Here is a 21,268-nt window from a genome sequence, read left to right as displayed (position 1 = left end):
GGGTGTTATTGTTTTGTTTTTCTGTTTTTTTGCTGTTGCTGCTATGCTGCTACTTGTAACGACAGAATTTCCCCGTCGTGGGATAAATGTTTTCCAGTGTTTTTTCTCTCGTTGCAATGTGCACCGTTGGATTGTCAAAGTCAGACTGTCTCTGATACAAACTGCTGTTTGAGTGAATGTGTGTCAGAACTCAAGTTGGGTCTAGTATTCAGTGGTTGTCATGACACACAACATGTATTTTTTTTTTTTTTAGTCCCTATGGTTATTGATTCTATTCCATTCTATCTTTCATTCTATTGTTGCTATGGGACACCAGTTTTTTTATGATGAATATACAGTATAAATGTAATAATTTCTGATGATTCCTGAAATATGGCAGAAAGACCACTTTACAAAATATGGAAAGGAAAAATATGAGCAGTACACACAAGTATGCATCAGTTGGGCCATCATTTCTCTAACTCCACTCACCATGTGCACTCAGCCACTACCTATTATTTAAGATGTGCATTTATCACAATAAAAATAATATAATAATAATAATAATAATAATAATATATAGAAGTGCATCGACATAAAATGTTGATATAGATGATTGTAAAACAATAAACATGATCTTGACTTTGACTACATGCAACACTGTAGCCAATGATTTACATTTACTCCATACTCACCTGCTCCATGGCTGGGATAATTTCCCATGTTGCATGTTAGAAACCGTTGAAACACTTTTTATTAAACATAATTTACAAAGCTGTCGTATCACACTGAAAGCTGATATTTTGTCACTAGCAACCTACACCTGTCATCTGTCAAATCCAGTTGCATTTTCGGATTTGAACAAAACCGTTCAGGAGTTATTACAGCAAAGGTGGGCCGTGCGTAATGGTTCATCTGTCCCTCCTGGACGGGACAAATGAAACAGCATGGGGGGACGGACGTATAAAACATACAGTTTAAGCCATATAAACTTCCCACAACTTTAATATTTCACTATATATCATGGATGGTACTTCCAAAAGGTGTTATTTTAGATAGATTGTTGCGTAAATGTCCGTCATCGTGAAGCGCGTATGAAGCGGTTATTGAAATGTCATGCATGATGATTCTTCCATTTTATAGCTAAAACAGTATGATTTTACAGTTATATCATGTTTCTAGTGTGGAAAATGTCGTTTCACTAGGTTTTTACGTGGGTTAGACCACTGCACATACAAATAACTCAAATCACTAAACCACTCCAACCTGTATTCCTGGTGGGCACAACCCATATATATTTTCATCTTTTCTAAAACTGCTTTTCCATGTCTCACCTACAAAATTAGTGTATAAACACAGATAGTTGTGCATTTACTTAAAATCCATAGAGTTATAGCCAGGTCCATATCCCATTATAGCCTGTTTTGCTTTCCATGTAAAGAAGCATGCAATATGAAAGTCTGGGATTTTGACTCAGGTTTCCATTCATAATTGTCATTTCAGCTGTCTTATTCAACAAACAATCAACTAAAGCAACAAAGACATATTATGATCATGTCTCCATGTCTAACAGACTCACAGCATCACAGTGCAGTACTAATTGGGAGTTCCATGTTTAGTGGGGATGTCCTCGTTGGACGGTTCCATCGCTTTACGCACGCATATGATCTCTAGGAATGTATGGCATCTTTAACACAAATAACTAGGCCTGCATGGTGTTTACAAATATTTTGGCCTACTTGAGTGTTTGCTTTCATCACTTTGACTTACCATACCATTCAACATTTTTCTCAACTGCACAAATGTGACACAGTCGTGTACCGTCGTGCGTAACGTTACGCATGGTTCGCTCCACCTGCAGCCGTCAGTCTATAAACTCCTGCAAAGCTCTTTAAGCTCCTTAGTTTTATTTCTGACTTCAGCAAAGATGAGTCACGGAGACCGTTACACCTCGTCGTCCTACCGGAAGATTTTCGGGGATTCTCCCAAGTTCCCCGTGGCCTCCTCCCGCATGGGCAGCGCCTCTCACCGGGCTCCCCGGGGCTCCGGGCCATGGCTGGCTCCCGCAACTGCGGGTCCTCCCTGAGCCTGTACAGACGGATCGGCCGCTCCACCTCTTACTCTCCGGTACCCAGTGACTCCCTTGACTTGACCCAGACCTCCGTGGTCAACAATGAATTCAAAGTTATTAGAACTAACGAGAAGGAGCAGCTGCAGGTATGTGTGACGGGCTGAAACTAATTTCCTAAAAAAATTAACTTTTATAACACTCCTCCCAGATAATCCGGTGCACAATTTCTGACTGATTCACTTCACACTCGTTCAGGTGTCCTTGGACTAAATCAGTTTAGATGAAAATAACTCATTCAGACTTTTATGAAGCCCTTAACTAATGTCATTGTAATTGTTTTTACTATGATGTAAGCAACAATTGTTTTACAAATCTTGCAAAAGGTGGCCTGGCCCTTCTACCACTCAAAGATCATATCCTCCAGACACGTTTTAGTACTATATTGCAGTTTTTTTTGCCAATTGCTAAAACATAATTTTGCAAACATAGGCTCGTTTTATCAAAATACTTCAATAATTCACAAAACCACACACACAAACTGCAAAATACCTCATATATCCTGCAAAATGAAGCACTGCAACCCAAACTACATATATTATTATTAAAATCAAATATACCAAATAGCACACACTTCATTAACATTACCAGAGTTTACCAACCAACTACACACTCTCATCTTCAGTATGCTTTGCTATAATACTAAAATAGTTTGTAAAAACAATTCTAGAAAATTCTTCAGCTTGTTCACATGCACAGATATATTTGCAGATACACACACATGCTATTAAAACATTTATTATTTTGAACTCTTTTCATAGTGCTTCCTTCCTAATTTAAGAGGTAACAGTTAACCATTGAGGTGTTTGGCCAGGTGGCACATACAGTACACTGGCCAATCAGCTCATGTAGTGTCATTTTGAATGGCAGCGTTTTGAAATGGCAAACATGGGACTTTATGTCAGGTTGTTTTGTCTTATGCAGAAAACCGTGGTCAGTGCATTAAAAAATTGGATTTTGCATTTTGGATTGCAGAAAATGTGTTGAGAAGAGGTTTTGTTCTCTGTGTGCCAGTTTAAACTTGTGTGTTCTTCCTGTAAAAAAATTGAAAATCAGCACATTTGTTGATGCTTTTTATCAATTTTTTAAAACTTTTTTATCACGTTTTTGCCCCTTTTTTCAACACTTTTTTGAATGTCACTTTTTTTTAACGGTTTCAACACTACGTAACACTAACTCCTTTACTTTAGTTGTACAGTTATTTTTTTAATTCCCCAAAATAACATGATTGATTCCACAACGGTCTTTGGCAAGTACAAATCTCTACTTTCATTAATTTTGAGGTGTTTTATTCAGTTTTATAGCATTTGAAAAACAAATTGAAGTGGTTTTGAAATAGTATTGAGTAAAAGTTGACATATTCCAGTCTGTGATTATCCATCAACATCCATTCCTTTAATTTTAGTCTCAATAATTCTTATTTTCTGCTTTTCTAACTCAATCATTAGGTATAAATTCCTATAAATGAGGTTTATTGACCATAAATTCAAAAAAAAATTAAAGTTAATAAGTTAGTATTAGGTGAAAACATAAAAAAAAGACAAATACTGAAAAAACACGTCAAAAGTGTGGAAAAAAGGGACAAAAACGTAAGAAAAACTTAAAAACGATTAAAAGCATCAACAAAAGTGTTGATTTTGACGGGTAAACAACACAAGGGTTAAAGGTGAAGTGAATCCAGTGGTTTCCTGCCTGTCTCATTCCACCTCTATGGAGGATGGGTGATGATTAATACGTGTCTGTCCCGTTGCATTGGGCCTGAACGACCGCTTCGCCGTCTTCATTGATAAAGTGCGCCACCTGGAGCAGCAGAACAAGGTGCTGGAGGTGGAGCTGGTGGCGCTGCGGCAGAAGCAGGGCGAGCCGTCCCGCGTGGCTCACCTCTACCAGCAGGAGCTGATAGAACTACGCTCGCAGGTGGATGAGCTGAGCCGGGACAAGAACCGCATCCTGATAGAAAGGAACAACATGGAGGACGAGCTGCAGGTAAACCATAGGAGGGGAGGAAGGGGGTAACTGCTCCTTTAATTTTAAAGTGCTCATATTATGCTTTTTGGCTTTTTCCCTTTCCTTTATTGTGTTATATATCTTTTTTGTGCATGTTATAGGTTTACAGAGTGAAAAAGCCAAAAGTCCCCCCCCCCCAAGGGGACTCACCATCCAAACAGCTCTACTGTAGTCCAGCCTTTACTTCAGAGACAAAGGTTATAATGCTCGCCTGCCTGCTGGCACGCCTTCATACTCTGCTTCTGACTGGCTAGTAGTCCTTACCTAGGTACTGTCAGGGCCCTCATACTCTGCTCCTGACTGGCTAGTAGTCCTTACCTAGGTACTGTCAGGGCCCTCATACTCTGCTCCTGACTGGCTAGTAGTCCTTACCTAGGTACTGTCAGGGCCCTCATACTCTGCTCCTGACTGGCTAGTAGTCCTTACCTAGGTACTGTCAGGGCCCTCATACTCTGCTCCTGACTGGCTAGTAGTCCTTACCTAGGTACTGTCAGTAGTACAACAAAATATGATGTTTTTTGAAAATTAAACCATGTCAACATATTCTGATATAACCTCTAAATACAATTATGAACCTGAAAATGTGCAAAATATAAGCATTTTAAAGGTTGTCTCCATTGCTATACAAGCCTCAATTCTTTAGCCTCCTAATTGTGGATATATATATATATATATATATATATATATATATATATATATATATATCATGTGTATACATACATACATTTCTAACCCCATCTTTATCACCAAAGAGTATTATTCATGTGCAGTGATGAATAAAATGTCGGTCAACATTGAATGAATATATTATTAAATGTGTATTGTTAGTCTTTTGTAGAACCCAACCTATGGAGGGTTGGTAGTATGTTACACTTTTATTTAATTTATTTGGTAGCCCTAAAGTCGCATGTGGCCCCAGACTGGCCCCTCCACTTGAAATGGTCTAGGATGTAACAAGATTTTTTGTTTTATATGTCCTGTATCTTATGAGTATTTACTGCTGCAAAGCCCAATTTCCACAAAGAAATCATTCATTATTTCTTCTTTCTCTTTGTGTCATCCAACATCCTTCCCATCCTCTCACGTCTGACCTCTCCTCTCATGTCTCACTTCAGAAGCTCAGTCTGAAGTATGATGTATGATGTATGTAAGTATGCAGATCTTTAGCAAGCTGCTTTCCTCTGATAAAAGTATTCAAAAGGATCTCATAAGACAGGTTCAGAAGAAAGATATTATTAGTGTTAATGCCTGCCAAAACAGGGGTATTTCTAATCCGGTGTTTCTGTTGTCCAGTCTCTGCGAAGGGTTTTCTACCAGCTTCTCTACGTGATCCTGATGATGAATAAAGGCAAACAGGGGAAGCCCTCCCTCCTCGTACCCAGCCAAGCCATCCTTTCCACCAAAATGGACCAGGCCATCCATTTTGTTTGGTGAACATCTGTTTTGATCAACTAGACTTAGCTGTGAATATTTTAATGTGGTGCATAGCAATGTTGCTGAAATTGGAACCAAGTGAAGATGTTGAAAATTGAATTGAATTGAATTTGGTTTTATAGTATCAAATCATAACGAGGTACAGTATCTCAAGCCACTTTACAGATAGAGAAGGTCTAAACCACAGTCTATAATTTACAAAGGGGGTTACAACCCCCTGTAGCAACTAAAGTCACAGGACTTCAAGGAAAAGGGCAAAACAATGTGGCACTAGATGAGAACTGGCTTACAATATTAATTTGAAACAATGTCAATGAGCAAATTGAGGTTTTGTTTATTACAATAATGTAAATGCACTTGTTCATCACAGGAAGTTTGTTGCATGGCTGTAGAATGCTGATTACCATCAGTTGTTTTTATCAATATAGCTACCACATACAAGTCTTTAGATGGTACTAATCTCTAGAAATGTAGAATTGTTGTATTTTTTCAACATCATTTCTTTATGGTACCCACAATTGTGTCTTACAATGCAATTGTCAGAAGAATAACGTACAAATGGTGACATTAAGCAACTCCATCTCCTAATAATTCCTTTATTTCTGTTGATGGAAGGATCCCTTCACATCAGGATCTCATGTTTGTTATTTATTTGGATATGTTTCTAGCCATTTAACTGTAGACAATGTTACAAGCAATATAAGACTTTGGACGTGATTTATGTGTTTGTGATTACAGTCATCTTGTAGATGAGCTGAAAGACCTGGCGCTGCCTTTCCTGCATATCCTCCTGCAGCATATCTGCTTCCAGGTAAATCCTCCTGCAAACACTCAGCAGTGATGCACTTCCTGTTTGTGTAAAGTTCCGAGAGTCTGTGTCAACTGCTTATCTCTTAAAGCTACGATAGCAGTCCCATCCATGGCTATTTACAGAAGTCTTTGCAGGTCACAGTTTGATGTGTGCTATGTACAGTCATGGACGAAATCATTGGCACCACCTTCTGAGATCTCTCCATAGATGTTCTATGGGATTTAGATCCGGACTAATTGATGGCCACTTCAGAATTCTCCAGCGCTTTGTCTCCAACCATTGTTGGGTGCTTTTTGAGGTATGTTTTGGGTCATTGTCCTGCTGAAACACCCATGACCTCTGACGCAGACCCAGCTTTCTGACACTAGGCCCTGCATTATGGGCCAAAATCTTTTGATAATCTCCAGATTTTGTGATTCCTTGCACACAGTCAATGCACCCAGTGCCAGAAGCCGCAAAACAACCCCAAAACATCCTTGAACCTCCACCATGTTTGACTGTAGGTACTGTGTTCTTTTCTTTGTAGGCCTCTTTTTCTTTTTCTTTTCTTCCTGTTTTCTTTAACCAGTAGAATGTCCTGCTTTGCCAAAAAGCTCTACCTTAGTCTCATCTGTCCACAAAACGTTCTCCCAGAAGGATTGAGGCTTACTCAGGTATTTTTGCAAACTGCAGTCTGGCTTTTTTATGCCTCTGTGTCAGAAGTGGGGTTCTCCTCGGTCTCCTACTATAGCGCTTCTTCTCATTCAGATGATGATGTATGGTTCGAGCTGACACTGATGCACCCTGAGTCTGCAGGACAGCCTGAATTTGCGTGGAAGTTGACTGAGGTTGTTTATCCACCATTCAAACTATCCTGCGTTGCATTCTTTCATCAATTTTTCTCTTCTGTCCTTGTCCAGGGAGATTTGTCACAGTTCCATGGGTTGTAAACGTCTTGATTATATTGCGCACAGTGGACAAAGGAACTTTAAGATCTCTGGAGATTGACTTGTAACCTTGAGATTGTTGATATTTGTCGACAATTCTTGGCTCTTCTTTCTCTTCTCCATGCTTGGTGTGGCACACACAGGCACACAACACAAAGGTTGAGCCAACTTTTATACACTCTAATTGGCTTCAGTTTCGATTTCAATATTTCCAGCACCTGTTACTTGCCACAGGTGAGTTTAAATGAACATCCCGTGCTTGAAATGAAATTATTTACCCACAGTTTTAATAGGGTGCCAATGATTTTGTCCAGTCCATTTTATGAGTTTTGCGTCAAATGATGTCAAATTTGCCCTTTTTCTTCTGCTTTTTTGTGTTGTTCCAATGCACTTAAAGGTAACATGTGTGTACCAAAACATTTGTCATTACAACACTTTTCTGGAAGAAATGGTGCATTTTCTTGAAAAGTTCCAGGGGTGCCAATAATTTCGTACATGACAGTACAGATGGTTTCCTGTTTTCCACTATGCTGATGCATCCGTATAGCTTATAGTGTTTCTGCTGAGGATGTTTAGATGGTGGAGAAGAGTGAGTTTCGAAGCCATGGAGCCCAGGCTGTGGGTATGCTGACGTCTCAGATGGCAAGTACAGACTATGCCTGCTTCATCAAGTGGCTGTTTAACTACTCCAGACACTCAAAGGTAACTAGTCCCAATTGTCACCGCTACATGTTGATGTAGTCTGTATTTTCTATTTTCGTCATGGTTCACACTTCACACCCTTATATATGGTTACCGCAGGTTTTTGTACATGCTCTAGTTGATTAGGACCTCTTCCTTAATCTATAATGCAAACATGACAATGATATACAACACTGATTTTAAACCCAACTGTTTTAAGATACACTGCACAATATATATCTCAACGTATATATATATCAATATCAAAAAGCACCGCCAAGGGCGCACAATATTTTTGGTTTCAATATGATAGATGTACATGAGCCCAGTTTGTCTAATTTGCACAGTTTGTCTGGGTTTTTGTTGTCCGGTAATGACCAGACCGTTGCCTTTAACATAAAACAAAAACCTGGAGAGTTCCCTTACTTTCTACATTATAAGTATTGGATATACTGTATGTCAACTTCACCTTGTTTGTAATTTATCACATCATAGGAACAGACATTCAGATATAGGCGGCTAGCTACTTAATAGTTTGTTTCTGATGTTGGTCAGAACAGTATTGTAGGGACTGTGGATTTGTGCATCCTGTCCAGATGCTCTCCAGCTAACGAGGGGTTATGGCTACAGTTTGATGTCACAGGTAATCCTGTAGAAGCCAAAGCTGAATAGAGGGGGCAGTTATAACACATCCAAGCAATCACAATCCCCACACATGGACCATAACCACATAAAGAGTAGAGGTCTGAAACTCCTTTGACTAGATCATTGCTTTAAACAACAATCTAATAGGCCTACTGAATAAGTAAGCCAAAAAACCACAAGAAAAATACATATTAAAACAGGAGGCCACTGCGGGGAAACAGAAAGGTAAAATCCCCTGAGAATTAACAGGCAGTGCCACTTTTCTTCCTCAGTGCAGCCTTAAAGTACATATAGACGGACACATTTTGACTGTTAATGCCAATAAAAGGGCTGCAAATACCCCCCCATTGAATATAAGCATACAGTAGCTGTAATCTCAGACCTGGGCCCCATTGCCTACCTCTACTTGTGCGTGCCGGCTACCTTGAACAAGTGCTGCTCAGGTAGGCGGTGGCACCCAGGTCTACATTTCAGTCAGGGGTCATTACATCCTGTCAGTGGTATCTGTGTGTGTGTGTACAGTCTGTTTTGCTGCCTTATGTAGATGGTGTGCCGGCTGTTTTCCGTGGATGTGGTGATGGTTTTGCTGGAGCAGCCAGAGAGGAGGCCGGAAGAGTGTCTGGACCCAGAGCTCACCTGCTTCCTGCCACACAAGTTCTTGATCCAGAGCCTGCTGTTTGCTCGGCGGATGGACGACTCGCCCACTGTTCAAGGCCACGCCCTCGCCTGCCTGGCCCAGTGTCTGGAGCTGCCTTCTTTCAACGTCACGCGGGCTGTCCACAACCTCTTCTCTGCTAGTGAGAAAATGCACACAATGGAATTGTACAAACATCTGTATTTGAAAATAGACGTTTTTCCTGTAAAGCTAGTGTTGATGTGATGAATTTGGGCTAATTTTGCATCTGAAACCAGTAGACCACTTTGTAAAGCTGACGTTTGAAAATACATAACTCTTTGAATTATTAGAGAATGTAATGGAAGTTTGCATATTTTTAGAGCTGCTGTGTTTGCATCTTAAACTGTTTTTGTGGACACATTTCCACTAAAGTAACTTGTTTACTTTCTCTGTTTAGCTGGAACCCAGACAGTACTGGAAGGTGAAATTACAGAAGGTACACTCTTGTTTCTTTATCACAGAGTTTACAGTTTGACAGTACAGTACGCTCTCTGGCATGTTTAGCGAGTAGGGCCAGGTGTCCCATAAAAAAATCGCAATACTAGTACCCTTAAAGTGGGATTGAGAATCAGCCATCTATTAACATCACAAGAGATTTTATTAAATACTGGATCCAAATTAACGTTAACTAGGTCTTTTAACTGGGGAGGGAATAAGATACCCAGATAAACAATACCTTGCTTTGGTCACTTCAGTTGCAAAACTCTTAAAAGAATTCTGCTGTGAATCATCGGCTCCTGGGTCTTTACCCACAGGCAGGCCCCCATTTAAGTGCCTTTATAAATGTTTGTAACAGTTTGATACCCTGGGCTGGTTCAGTCTTGTGCATGTTGTTTGAAAGGTGTTTTATAGATATGACTGTATGTTTCAGGAGGTTCCCAGAACAGTCAGAAAACCTACCGCACTCTGCCGTTCAGGACTGTGGAGATGAGCACCACTGACGTCTCCGACTGTGACGGTGAGACAAACCGACCTCAGCCACCATTCAAATGATTGTTAATTAAATGCGTTGAGTATTGGATGGCATTTCGTAAATACATGGGCAGGAATTGTTTAATAAGCTTGTGTAGGTATTTATACACTCAAAGTCTGACAAGAGGTGTGTTATTATATATTTTTGATGCAGCAAAAGAGAACCTGGCTCTTCTCCTGAAGCGTGTAAAAGATTTGAAGACTAACGTGAGAAAATCAGCATTGCAGGTATTGGAAACTGAGTTTTACCAGACGACTTCATGTTTCAAATCCGAATAATGATAAGTACAGTAACTGATACTTATGTCACCAGTATATGAGTTTCACCCTAGCTTTCTGTGCAGTATACAAAGAGATGCCTAGATGATCTTTAACCTCTGTGCTCTGCCGTCCCTCCACAGGCCCTTGTGGGTCTCCTGAAACACAACGTAATCCCCATGAGCTGGGAGAACCTGGCTATACTGTCAGAGCGGTGCAGAGACCCAGCTGTTTCTGTGAAGAAGAAGGCCCTGCAGTGTATAGGAGAGCTGCTGACTGTAAGTCTCAACCAGCAGCTCTGAGACACAACATTTTGCACACTGATTACTTTTCCCAACAATCTAGTAACAAGAGAAGAAAACGTCTTACAGAATTTCCAATACACATTTAAAAAAAGAAAATGTGTGTTGTTTTCTCTGACCACCAGGCTAAACCAGAGTGCAGTGTGGTGCAGAAGGCATGGCTTCAGGGCGTGGTGCCAGCTGTGGTAGACTCTGAAAACTCTGTGCAGGACAAGGCCCTGGAGGCTCTGGACCAAGTTCTGCTAAGCCAGGTCAAACCGTACTCTGCCAGTCGCCACCTGGATGCCAGTCAGAGGCTGACCTGGGACCTGCTAGCCCTGCTCTGTCATGACTGCCAGAACCTCAGGTTGGGAAAACTACAGTCATTCATTCATTTGTGTTATATACAAAATAAGAACAGGTCATGCAGAAGAAAAAAGCAGAAATGTGAAATACTAAATACTTTGATTTTTGTATTTAGATTGAAATAGGGATGGGTGATATGGCCTTAAAATCCATATTGCAATATATATTGCAGCCTCTTGCGATAACAATATATGTCACGACCCATTTCAGACCAGGTTACATAAACCCTAAGGAAAGCCAAACTGCTAAATGTAATATTATTTTTTAAAGAGAAAGAAACGTAGTTTTGAGAACATTTACAGTATTCTGATAAACCTATTACATAATGTTGCAGATAACTAAAATTCAAGTACACTAGTTGCAGAGACTTTAACAAAGAAAAAGCTTAAAGTATTGGGTTTCTTTCCTTTAGTGTAAACCATTCTAAAAGGCACTACACTTTCAAAGATGCACAGGTACTTTAATACCGTAAAAACATATTTCAAACAAAGTTTCTTACCTGCAGCCTAGCACATTTCAGCACACTTGTGTACACACACACACACACACACACACACACACACACAGCTGCCAAGTAATGCATGTTGATGCTATCGTAGGCCAATTTTGTATAGTTTATATTGCATATCGTTTATATTGCTCAAACTAGTCAAACCACAATGAAAACTGAATATTAGCACAAAACGTTTAGCAGTCATTTCAATCATTCCTCACTTCTTTACTGACCTTCAAATCGTGTCATTGCTGGGGAAACGATCACACCCCCACTGCTGTTGCTACTTGCTACTATTGTTTTTTTGTCCTTGGTCTGCAGCCGGTATTTCAGCAGGGCCTTCACCATCTGGTCCAAAGAGAACAAGTTCACACAGACTTTCATCACTAACCTGATCTCACACACTGACGCCGATCACGCCGCCGGGGCCTGGTTGCTGCTCTCCAAGGTTGTTGCTTCGTCCCCCAGACTGCCCTATGGGAAGATCCTGGATGCCTGGGACAGCATGGTCAGGTGAGAGGGACACACAATACATATTGACATTTACATTGAGGTCATGTTTTATCTTCAGATATGAATTCAGCGTTACCTAGATGATTTTTAATCATTTTCGTTTGCTCTTAGTTCAAAGGATGTAAATGTGACAACCTGCTGTCATATCCTGTGTGTGATGGGAGACATCGCCAAACATTTGAACAAAGATACCAAGAGCAGAATAGTTAGTAAGTAAATCAAGTGTGGGATGATGGGAAAATTTACAGGATGAGTCTGGAATTGTCATAATCTCTCAAATTCAAAGTTTTTATTGCCATGAAAGTTTCAAGCACATCTGAGCCAGTCCCTCACATTGTAGTCACAGCTTTGCTATTCGGAAATGAACTGAACCGCTTCGCTCTGCTGTTGTTGAAGCTGCCTGTGAAAATCCTAGTTTATACAGTCTATGGTGAAAACCCAGTAAAGCGCAGTGAGACAAAATTTATGTTGTTTATTCAAAGTGTGCGGCGACTGGTGACGACTGCCCCCACTTCCTGGTCATTTCCAACCAATCACATAATTCGTCATGCTCCTCCTGGTAGTGACCCACGTCATGCACAATTCACATTAAAATCAACCCTGATTCAACCCATCTCACAACCTGGGTTGTGAAGCTGAGTTCTCAACCTGGGTTATATCCTGGTTGAGCCGTTGGTGGGAAAGTGGTATAAGCTGAGTAAATCAACGAGGGGTAACCCATTCAAACACGCAGTCTTCCCTGGTTCAATCCTGGTTGAGGCCTGGGGGTGAAATGGGTATTAGTAATGTAAAGAGCCTTGTGCAGGAGATCACAGTGGATGAATGGGTCAAACACACTGTCACTCCCATGAAAAACCTATCTTTACATTTAGTTGACTTTACATTACATTTAGTAGGTTTTACTGTCTCGTAGCTACACCGCACCTGTCCCCCCTCACCTTCTACCTGCCTGTGCAGTGCCGCTGCACATGAGGAGAGAGCAGAGAGGGGAGGGGCTGCTCGCAGGACAACACTGCCATCTTTTCTACAGAAAGTCACCAGATTTGTCACTTTTGTGAAAAGCTTTGGGGGCTTGAAAAGTTGCTAAATCTAGCGACAAAGTCTAGTGTACAGAGTATAATGTTGAAAGAAGTTCACTTAGTTTTATACATGCCAGTTAATATAGCAGCTAAGCTGGGATCACAAAGATTTTTTTAACATAAGCATTTTCTGACACAATTTACGGTCTTCTGTATATGAACAAGTGTCTGTCTCTCTAGATGATCTGATGTCTTGGTTGAAGACTTTTACTTTGTCTCTGGAGGTGATCTGTGCTGCTCTAGTGACTCTTTATCAATATGGCCGCAGTGAAAACATCAAAGAGACTCAGGTTGGTGATCTTTTCACTTTAAAACTGCTGCTATACAATAACGGAGCACTGCAATCAAGCTTTTGTTGTGCATCGTTTCATAATTGAAAATGTTAGATGCAAAATGTAAACCAAAGACCATAGTTTGGAAAAAGTTCTGTTAAAGTTTGGGCCTTATAAAAAGAAATAAATGAAAATTGTGGCAGCTTTTGAACTATTCATACTTGTATTTTGTGATTCTACTAGAACATGTTTACATGCATTAATCTTCAAAAAACACTTTGTTACTCATACTGCCCGTGGCTGCTACACCGGTATTCACCCTCTGTATGAGACGTTCTGTATGACCCTGCTTCTTTAATAACCCCTCCTGAGAAAGCCCAGTCTGCTCTGATTGGCCCGCGTGTTTCCTTGAATCTCCGAATCTCTGCACTGCTCCAGTTTTGTTTCACTAGTAGCAGCTGAAGCCACTGCAAAGGAGTATAAAGCAGAAATTTGTATCTAAAAAATCACCAATAAAGGCTTTTAAACCAAATACTATAGAACCAAAATGTTTCAGAATAAAAATGTGATGTGGAATTGGGAAGAATTTAACAACATTGGCAGCTAAGGCGACATATATTACTTCCGTTAGCATGCAGCTACATGCAACAATGTTAACACCAAATTATCTAAAACAAAAACAAAAAAAGTCCTGCCTGCCTTGAGCCAATGACCAATTGCAGAAGTTTGACTAAGTGTTGCGTAACACAGTCGTGAGTAGAAAAAACTGTTGAAACCTGAGTGTTCAGAACAGTAGGAAATCCAAACGTTTTAGCTCACTGGGATTTGTCTAAAATACGTTCACCTTTTATTATTTTAAGTTAAGTTTTGGCCACATTTAACATGAAAATCTGACATTATAACAATGTAGATATGTCCACTTTAAGTATTTATGTTCTGGGGCTTGACCAGTGTCAATTTGATATTGATGATGATGATGATGTGTTTTAAATAATGACGCGGTGTAGAGTTTCAACTTTAACTTAACGTTGCTTTATACTTGTAAAGTTTTAGATTTTCTGCAGAATATAAACTTGTGTAATTCCAGCTTGGAGCAGGCACAACTCATCAGCCAATATTCATATTTTCTCAATATGATGTCCAGCAGTGGCTGTCCTCCATCATGATTTAACCAAAATATAATAAAATATACACCAATTCCTTCTTGTAGTTTCTGACATGTTATATGTGATTTATTTTGTTTTCTTCAGGCTTTCCTGAACCACCACTGTGGTGAGCTGGTGTCGGTCTGCGAGGCCTATTTAGCTGGCATCATCCTGAGTGAAAACGGAGCCCAGAACTTCAATGAGGAGCTGATGGTAAGATCTTTCCCATGCAGGTTCACAGTCAGCTTTAAAGGCCCATCGCCCTCGTTTTTGCAACGTGTACCACACTGTCACCACGGTAGCCAATAGCCAATCCATCTTAAAACTGAACTGAAAGAAAGCAAACAAACGACTGTGAGAGCACACAAAGAAGTCTCTTCTCATTTTTCATTTTATCAATCCAGTACACCTAAGAGCTGTCCAAACTGAAAGAATTACGTTTGAATGTTCCTTCCTAGGTTGAAATGATTTTAATATCTCACTAGAAACTAGACAAACTAAACTAGACAAAGGTAACTATATTTAATTTGATACACTTAAAAATTCAATTTTATTTAAATTTGACAGCTGTGAAAGCTATTGGGTTTCTGAGCTAGACTTTTGAGAGTACGCTTATTTAGTTTCACGTAGCTTCCTTGTGGATTTGTTAGCCGGAGCCCAGCTAGTCAAACAGAACCTTGTGGATTACCACAAGGCTCAACGGTAAGTTTTTAAATTGGTTATCTGCTTGGCAACCAGGCATCAGCTTTTTGTTGCCGAAATTGACATTATGGTCACGACCCAGAAGCTTCGGACAATATTTTGTACAGCTAAATTACTGGAATTGTTGGTTCTTTGTAAATTATAGATGTAAGTATCTATAAAATGTCTAGAGATACTTATTGTTGTGATTTAATACTCTAAATAAAGTTGAATTAAAAGGCGGTCCACAAACCAAAGGGTGACGTCACTGATGCTACAGTACGGCCATTATTTTTACAGTCTATGATCTCGACGGAGGGCTGACAATAAGAAAAAAAGTTCTTTGCAAATGAGTGTGGATATGCACATCACTCTTTTATTTGTTTCAGGGTGCTGCACCATCTCAGGTGCGGGATAGCTGTGCTTGTCATCTAACTGAATATGCTCTCTCTTCTAGGTAAAACACCTCCACACTCTGGGTGTGGCGTCACTTCACTGTCCTGCCAAGGTTGGCAAGAGGACGGTGCTGCTGGTGGAATCTGTCCTCACAACACATTCTGACAAACTGGCAGGTAGGGAGGATGGACATCTAACAGATACTGTGCTTTTTAAATTTACAGAATCTGCAATAGTGTTATCCTGGTTTGGAGGTTAGAAGAATGAGAATTGCTGAGAGTCGGGTTGTTACCAGGTGTACTTCTATTACAGGCAATTGTGGTAAAATCTTGTCAGGTGTTTGCAAGTCATTTAAAAGTCTTGATATGGCCCAGGTTGAGTTATATTAAGCCAGGATTCAGACTAAAAACTGCCCTGCGTTTAAACACCAAGGGATATGTTGGTGGGGACGTGTTTTTTGAGGTAGTGGGAGGACAATGAAATATGATACAGGAAATCCAGTTTAAAAAAACAAGTTATGTGTTAAAAGCATAGACTGTATATAAAGATGGACCGTCTAACCGCTCCCCAAAAGTGAAGCCAAAACATTTCAATCACCCTCTGTTGGCTGGCTGCAGTACAGGTCATAGACCCCACCCCCTCCTTGTTAGAGGATGGGAAATGGGCCAAACTAAAGAATCAAAGTAAATGTCAAATACATTTTTCCAAAAAATGGGTAGTTCTAATTAAGCTGATGTTTGTTCAAGTGTGAATTGTTCTTTAAAATTTGGTTTTCATTAATGAATTTGAAGCTACAAAAAAAGGGTGAAACGTCTGTGATTGACTTGCAATTATGTCCGGCGGATGTATGGGTTTCAAATGTGCAAGATGGCAGCGGCCATATCCGGGGTATTTTGGCAGGAGAAACCGTGGGAGAAAGCAGAAACGCAACTTAATCTTTATATATATATATATATATATATATATATATATATATATATATATATACACACACACAGTCTTTAGTTTTATTTTAAATTGGGACCAAGTTGCATGCTAAGCAGCTAAGGATTAGCTACTAAGCATTTTACTGTGTAAAAATCTGTTGGAAAAACACTGTTATGGCTATTTCTAAAACCTTGTTAGGATTTCTGTACTTTGTTGGTAACATGGCTACCTTGTTCTTTGTGTTGGTCATTGACAGAGTGCGGGGATGAGCTGCCAGCATCACTGCCTCTGTCCCAGTTCAAAGCTAACTCTCTACCAACCAGAGTCCGAGCTCACGGAGTCATTGCTTTAGGTAACCTGTTCTTCTCTGTTTATATCTGCCTCCTCCTTTATGAGAAACCTTGTTCATAGCCTTAACTTCAATGCATTTCTGCTGTCTCATACATTTCAAAGATCTCAATCAGTAATACTTTGATCCCCAGGTAGAAATTGGGTTACATTTTTTTGTTTTTATTTCACACACACAAATACAATTCACATTGAAGAAATATAAAATGCATGTGAGAGTGTGGTTAAAACCTGTTATGGCTTACATTTATAAAAGCAAATGGACAAACAACACAACGGATACCTATGTTTGTTCTAAAAAAACGCCTAGATCTATGATTAGTGTGTCAAAATGCAAGAGTATAAATAAGAACATTGGTTTAAATGTACAGTATTAATGCCCAAGTAAACAACAGTATTTGACATTGAATGATTATTGCACAGAAATGATAAATTATGGGCTTTTAGCTGCTGACAGTAGTGAAATAGGTCCAAGGCCCATTGATTCCTGTGCTTGACTCATACGTCATGGAGTGGGTGGGTGACATCGTCCAAGATGACACCTAACTTGGACAGTAACCTCTAAGCAATCCTCTCTTAACATTTCCTCTCCGTTGGCGTCTGGTTTAGGTAAACTGTGTCTGCAGCATGAGGATCTCGTCCAAAAGTACCTGCCGGTGTTTGCCAGAGAACTTGAGGTTGGGACAGAGGTTGCCGTGCGCAACAATGTGGTTGTGATCATGTGTGACCTGTGTGTTCGATACACCAACATCGTGGATCATTATATCCCCAACATCTCTGGTTGTCTGCGGGACAATGAGGCTGTCATCAGGGAGCAGACCCTCATCATGCTGACCAACCTGCTCCAGGTGGGAACTCTTCTACACATTCTTCTTCACTAGTTTATAGTTTAAAAAATTGATTTCATTTTAGTTTTATAAAAAAGAAAGAAAGGGGATGATATCAACTAGGACTGAGCCATATGGAGAAAATCAAATACCAAATACCTCAGTGTCGATATTGTGACGATAATGTGTGGTTGGCTATTGGTGCTTTAACAAAATGTTATTTACACAATGACATTTTTAATAAATATTCTCCAGAAATAATTTAATCGCTTAGTGGGTAAAGGTAAATAATAGAACAGCTAGAACAGTCTGGTAGGTTCAGAAAAGTACATTAATTTACTGTAATGTAGCCGTTAAAGACAACACTTATCATATTATCATATTACGATATTATGATATATCCAAAAACTAAGACCATATCCAGTCTCATATCGTGATATCGATATATTGCCCAGCCTTAGTATCAACATATATAATTACGTCCAAAGCTGTTTTGCACCCACAAATACAACAGTTATGGTTTTTTTTTTCAGTTGACTAAATATACCAACAAACGCTAGCGGCAATTTGAAGTCAGCCTTAGAAAGACAACCACCTTACAACTCGGCTACTGAGCAAATCAGAAGGTAAATAGAAAGTAGTGTCTGGTGTGTGTGCCAGTGTTTATGCATTTGTGTGTCAGCCTATTCCCGCATTTGGCGAGTGTTAATTTCAGACCTTTCCCCCGTACTGTGAAACAGTAGCCATTTCATTTTCTTTGTAAATGTAAGAGAACTTGATTAAAGAAGAATTTTCAAGATGCTTGAATCATCTCCTCAATGGAGTTTGTTTTTCAACAGCTATTTATTGATTTTACTTAGGTATATTGTATATAATTTGCATAGTTAATATTGTTCTTTGGTGTTCAGTTCATACAGGTTTTTCAAATATCATTTAATAAAAATATCTTTTTTTTTTGCATCGACTCGTGGGTCAAAAATGGTGATATGAACCGAATCATGGGTTTGGTGTATCGTTAGAGCCCTTCTCAAATGGCTTGTTTTCACATGACGTAAGACATCATTGTATAGACTATTCCTTTGCAATTTAACACCACATTAGCCTGAGGGTTATGCCAACTAAATTTGGGTCATCATCGATCGACTCTGCATTCCTCCTTCATGCTACTCTGGGAATCTTTAAGCAGGGTGTGTTTTCAGTGTTTATCTATAATTGCCTTTCTTATTTATTTCTAGGAGGAATTCGTCAAATGGAAGGGCTCCCTCTTCTTTCGCTTCATGGTGGCGCTGGTTGACCCAGTCCCTGCCATCGCCAGGTAAATCACACTGCATAGATAAAAGGTGATTATATAAGAAAACAATTTAGGACTTAACGTGTTTTAATTCAATTTTAATTAGAGTATCAAATCATAACAAAAGTTATCTCGAGACACTTTACAGATAGAGTAGGTCTAGACCACACTAATTTACAAAGCCCCAACAATTCCAGTAATTTCCCAAGAGCAACCAATTGATGTGACAGTGGTGAGGAAAACTCCTTTTAGGAAGAAACCTGGGACAGACCCAGGGTCTTGGTAGGAGGAGTCTGACGGTGCAGGTTGGGGTTGTGGTGCACAGTGGCAATAACAGTCACAATAAAGATAATGGAACACTGACTACAAATGGTAGTCATAGTTAGAGATGGTCCGATACCATTTTTTGCTTCCTGATACCAATTCCGATACTTGAACTTGTGTATTGGCCGATTCAGAGTACTGATCCGATACCAGCGCTCATATATTTTATTATTTATTAACAACTGTATACTACTATCCCTGTATGGATGTGATATGAATTGATTTGATTTGTTGTTGGTCTGGGTCAGGATACACGCTTTGTGAAACATGAACAACCACAAACAATGAACACTGTAGAACGTTTTTTTATTATCCACTTTGACAGTCAGTCATAATGGATATAACCGACAAGAAGGAAGGGGGTGTGGGGAGAGAGAAGTTTGAAGAGGGATGGTAGCTAGAGGAGAGCTGTCCAAGACGACGACTAACGTTTTTTTATGGCCGATACACGACCACAGAGACGACGTTCCGATGAACAAATAGCAAAGAAGAGGGAAAAGGAGAAGGAACGCGCAAAGTCCCGAGTTTACATCGGAAAGCTTTTGAAAGGTGGCAAGAACTCTGTCGGCAGCAGGGGGGGTGGTGGGGGGGCGAGCTCGCCTCCGTTTTGTTTGACAATACTTCAAAAGTCAACAAGAAGTGACGTCACCCAACTTCGCTTTGAGCAACTTTAAGTTTAGGGACCTCCCTACGCAGTCCACAGCGTTCTTATACGGCAATACATTTGTTAAATACATATGAATTACAGTGCTTTAGTTTTTGTAGCTAGAATATATGTATGAATGTTTTATGAGAACAGCCTGTTTTAGGGAGCATATGTGTATTTATTTTTTGGGGTTTAGCTATAATGTACAACAAGCACAGTGACAGTTTTTACCATTGTAATGTCCAAGACAAAGATTATAGGACACATCTATTCTCCAGTCATACCGTGTTATATGCAGTGCATACTCTGATTTCCACAGGCATTTCACATGAACAAATGAGCGAACACACACAGCTCTGATCTAATATGGCTTAGACTTACAGACTTATACTTCTTTATTAATGTTTTTGGGATGAAATTGAAATTTCCAGCACCTACAGAAATCCACCATAACATAAAACCTATGTGCCTCCTGTTTCCTGTCCCAGTCTGTGTGAATACTGCCTGGTCCACCTGCTGCTGAAGAAGAACTCCGAAATGTTCAGCCAGCACTTCATCGAGTGCATCTTTCACTTCAACTCCTACAACAAACACAAGTCCTACAACAAGTTCCCTCAAAGTGAGAGTAGGAAGCTGTGTGGATGTTTCTGTCATCTAGTTCACATTTGACTTCATTTTACTTTGATTATTTTCCCAGATGACACTTTTTGTACTATTATTTTTGTTTTTTTTGCTCATTTTTTAATTTTAATTTTTTAATCTATGCAGAGAAAAGGCTCAATTTTCGCTGAAAGGAGCTCAGCACCGCGAGAAGCGGTTTCGGATCTACCGCTTTCTTTTGGAGCACTTCACGGACACCCAGCGCTTCAACGTCACTATCAAGATCAACCAGACCGTTTTAGGTGAACATGTTATAGATTGAGAGAACGTTCTCATGCATAAACCACCAATTCCTTTCCAGTTCTGTGTGGTCAAAATGTTTTTCTTTCTTTGGTGATGATTTGTGATAAAATGAACTGGTCCCATGGCATGAAAAAGCACTTTATGAGTTTTGCAGCCTGCCTATGCCCCCCCAGTGGCCAGAAATGGTGAAAGGTGTAACCGAGCCCTGGGTATCCTGCTCTGCCTTTAAGAAAATGAAAGCTCAGATGGGCTGATCTGG

At 39.8% G+C, this 21,268-nt stretch overlaps 1 protein-coding gene across 1 annotated transcript; it reads left to right on the top strand.

The window, feature by feature from the left end:
• Positions 1-1,826: 1,826 nt before the first annotated feature.
• On the top strand, positions 1,827-21,008 carry LOC116677615 (condensin-2 complex subunit D3; the record flags this gene model as incomplete). The annotated part of the gene is made up of 19 exons (XM_032507982.1): positions 1,827-2,202; positions 6,303-6,359; positions 7,862-7,987; positions 9,156-9,408; positions 9,685-9,723; positions 10,159-10,245; positions 10,414-10,487; positions 10,661-10,795; positions 10,945-11,165; positions 11,979-12,170; positions 12,282-12,379; positions 13,430-13,539; positions 14,772-14,879; positions 15,805-15,919; positions 16,927-17,022; positions 17,628-17,866; positions 19,081-19,160; positions 20,595-20,741; positions 20,875-21,008. Coding segments are annotated over exons 1-19 (2,482 nt in total), but the record flags the coding sequence as incomplete, so codon positions are not given.
• Positions 21,009-21,268: the final 260 nt, after the last annotated feature.

This window comes from Etheostoma spectabile, unplaced genomic scaffold (assembly GCF_008692095.1).
Source record: "Etheostoma spectabile isolate EspeVRDwgs_2016 unplaced genomic scaffold, UIUC_Espe_1.0 scaffold00005403, whole genome shotgun sequence".
NCBI classification, from domain to species: Eukaryota; Metazoa; Chordata; class Actinopteri; order Perciformes; family Percidae; genus Etheostoma; species Etheostoma spectabile.
This window is presented reverse-complemented; position numbering and strand designations above follow the sequence as displayed.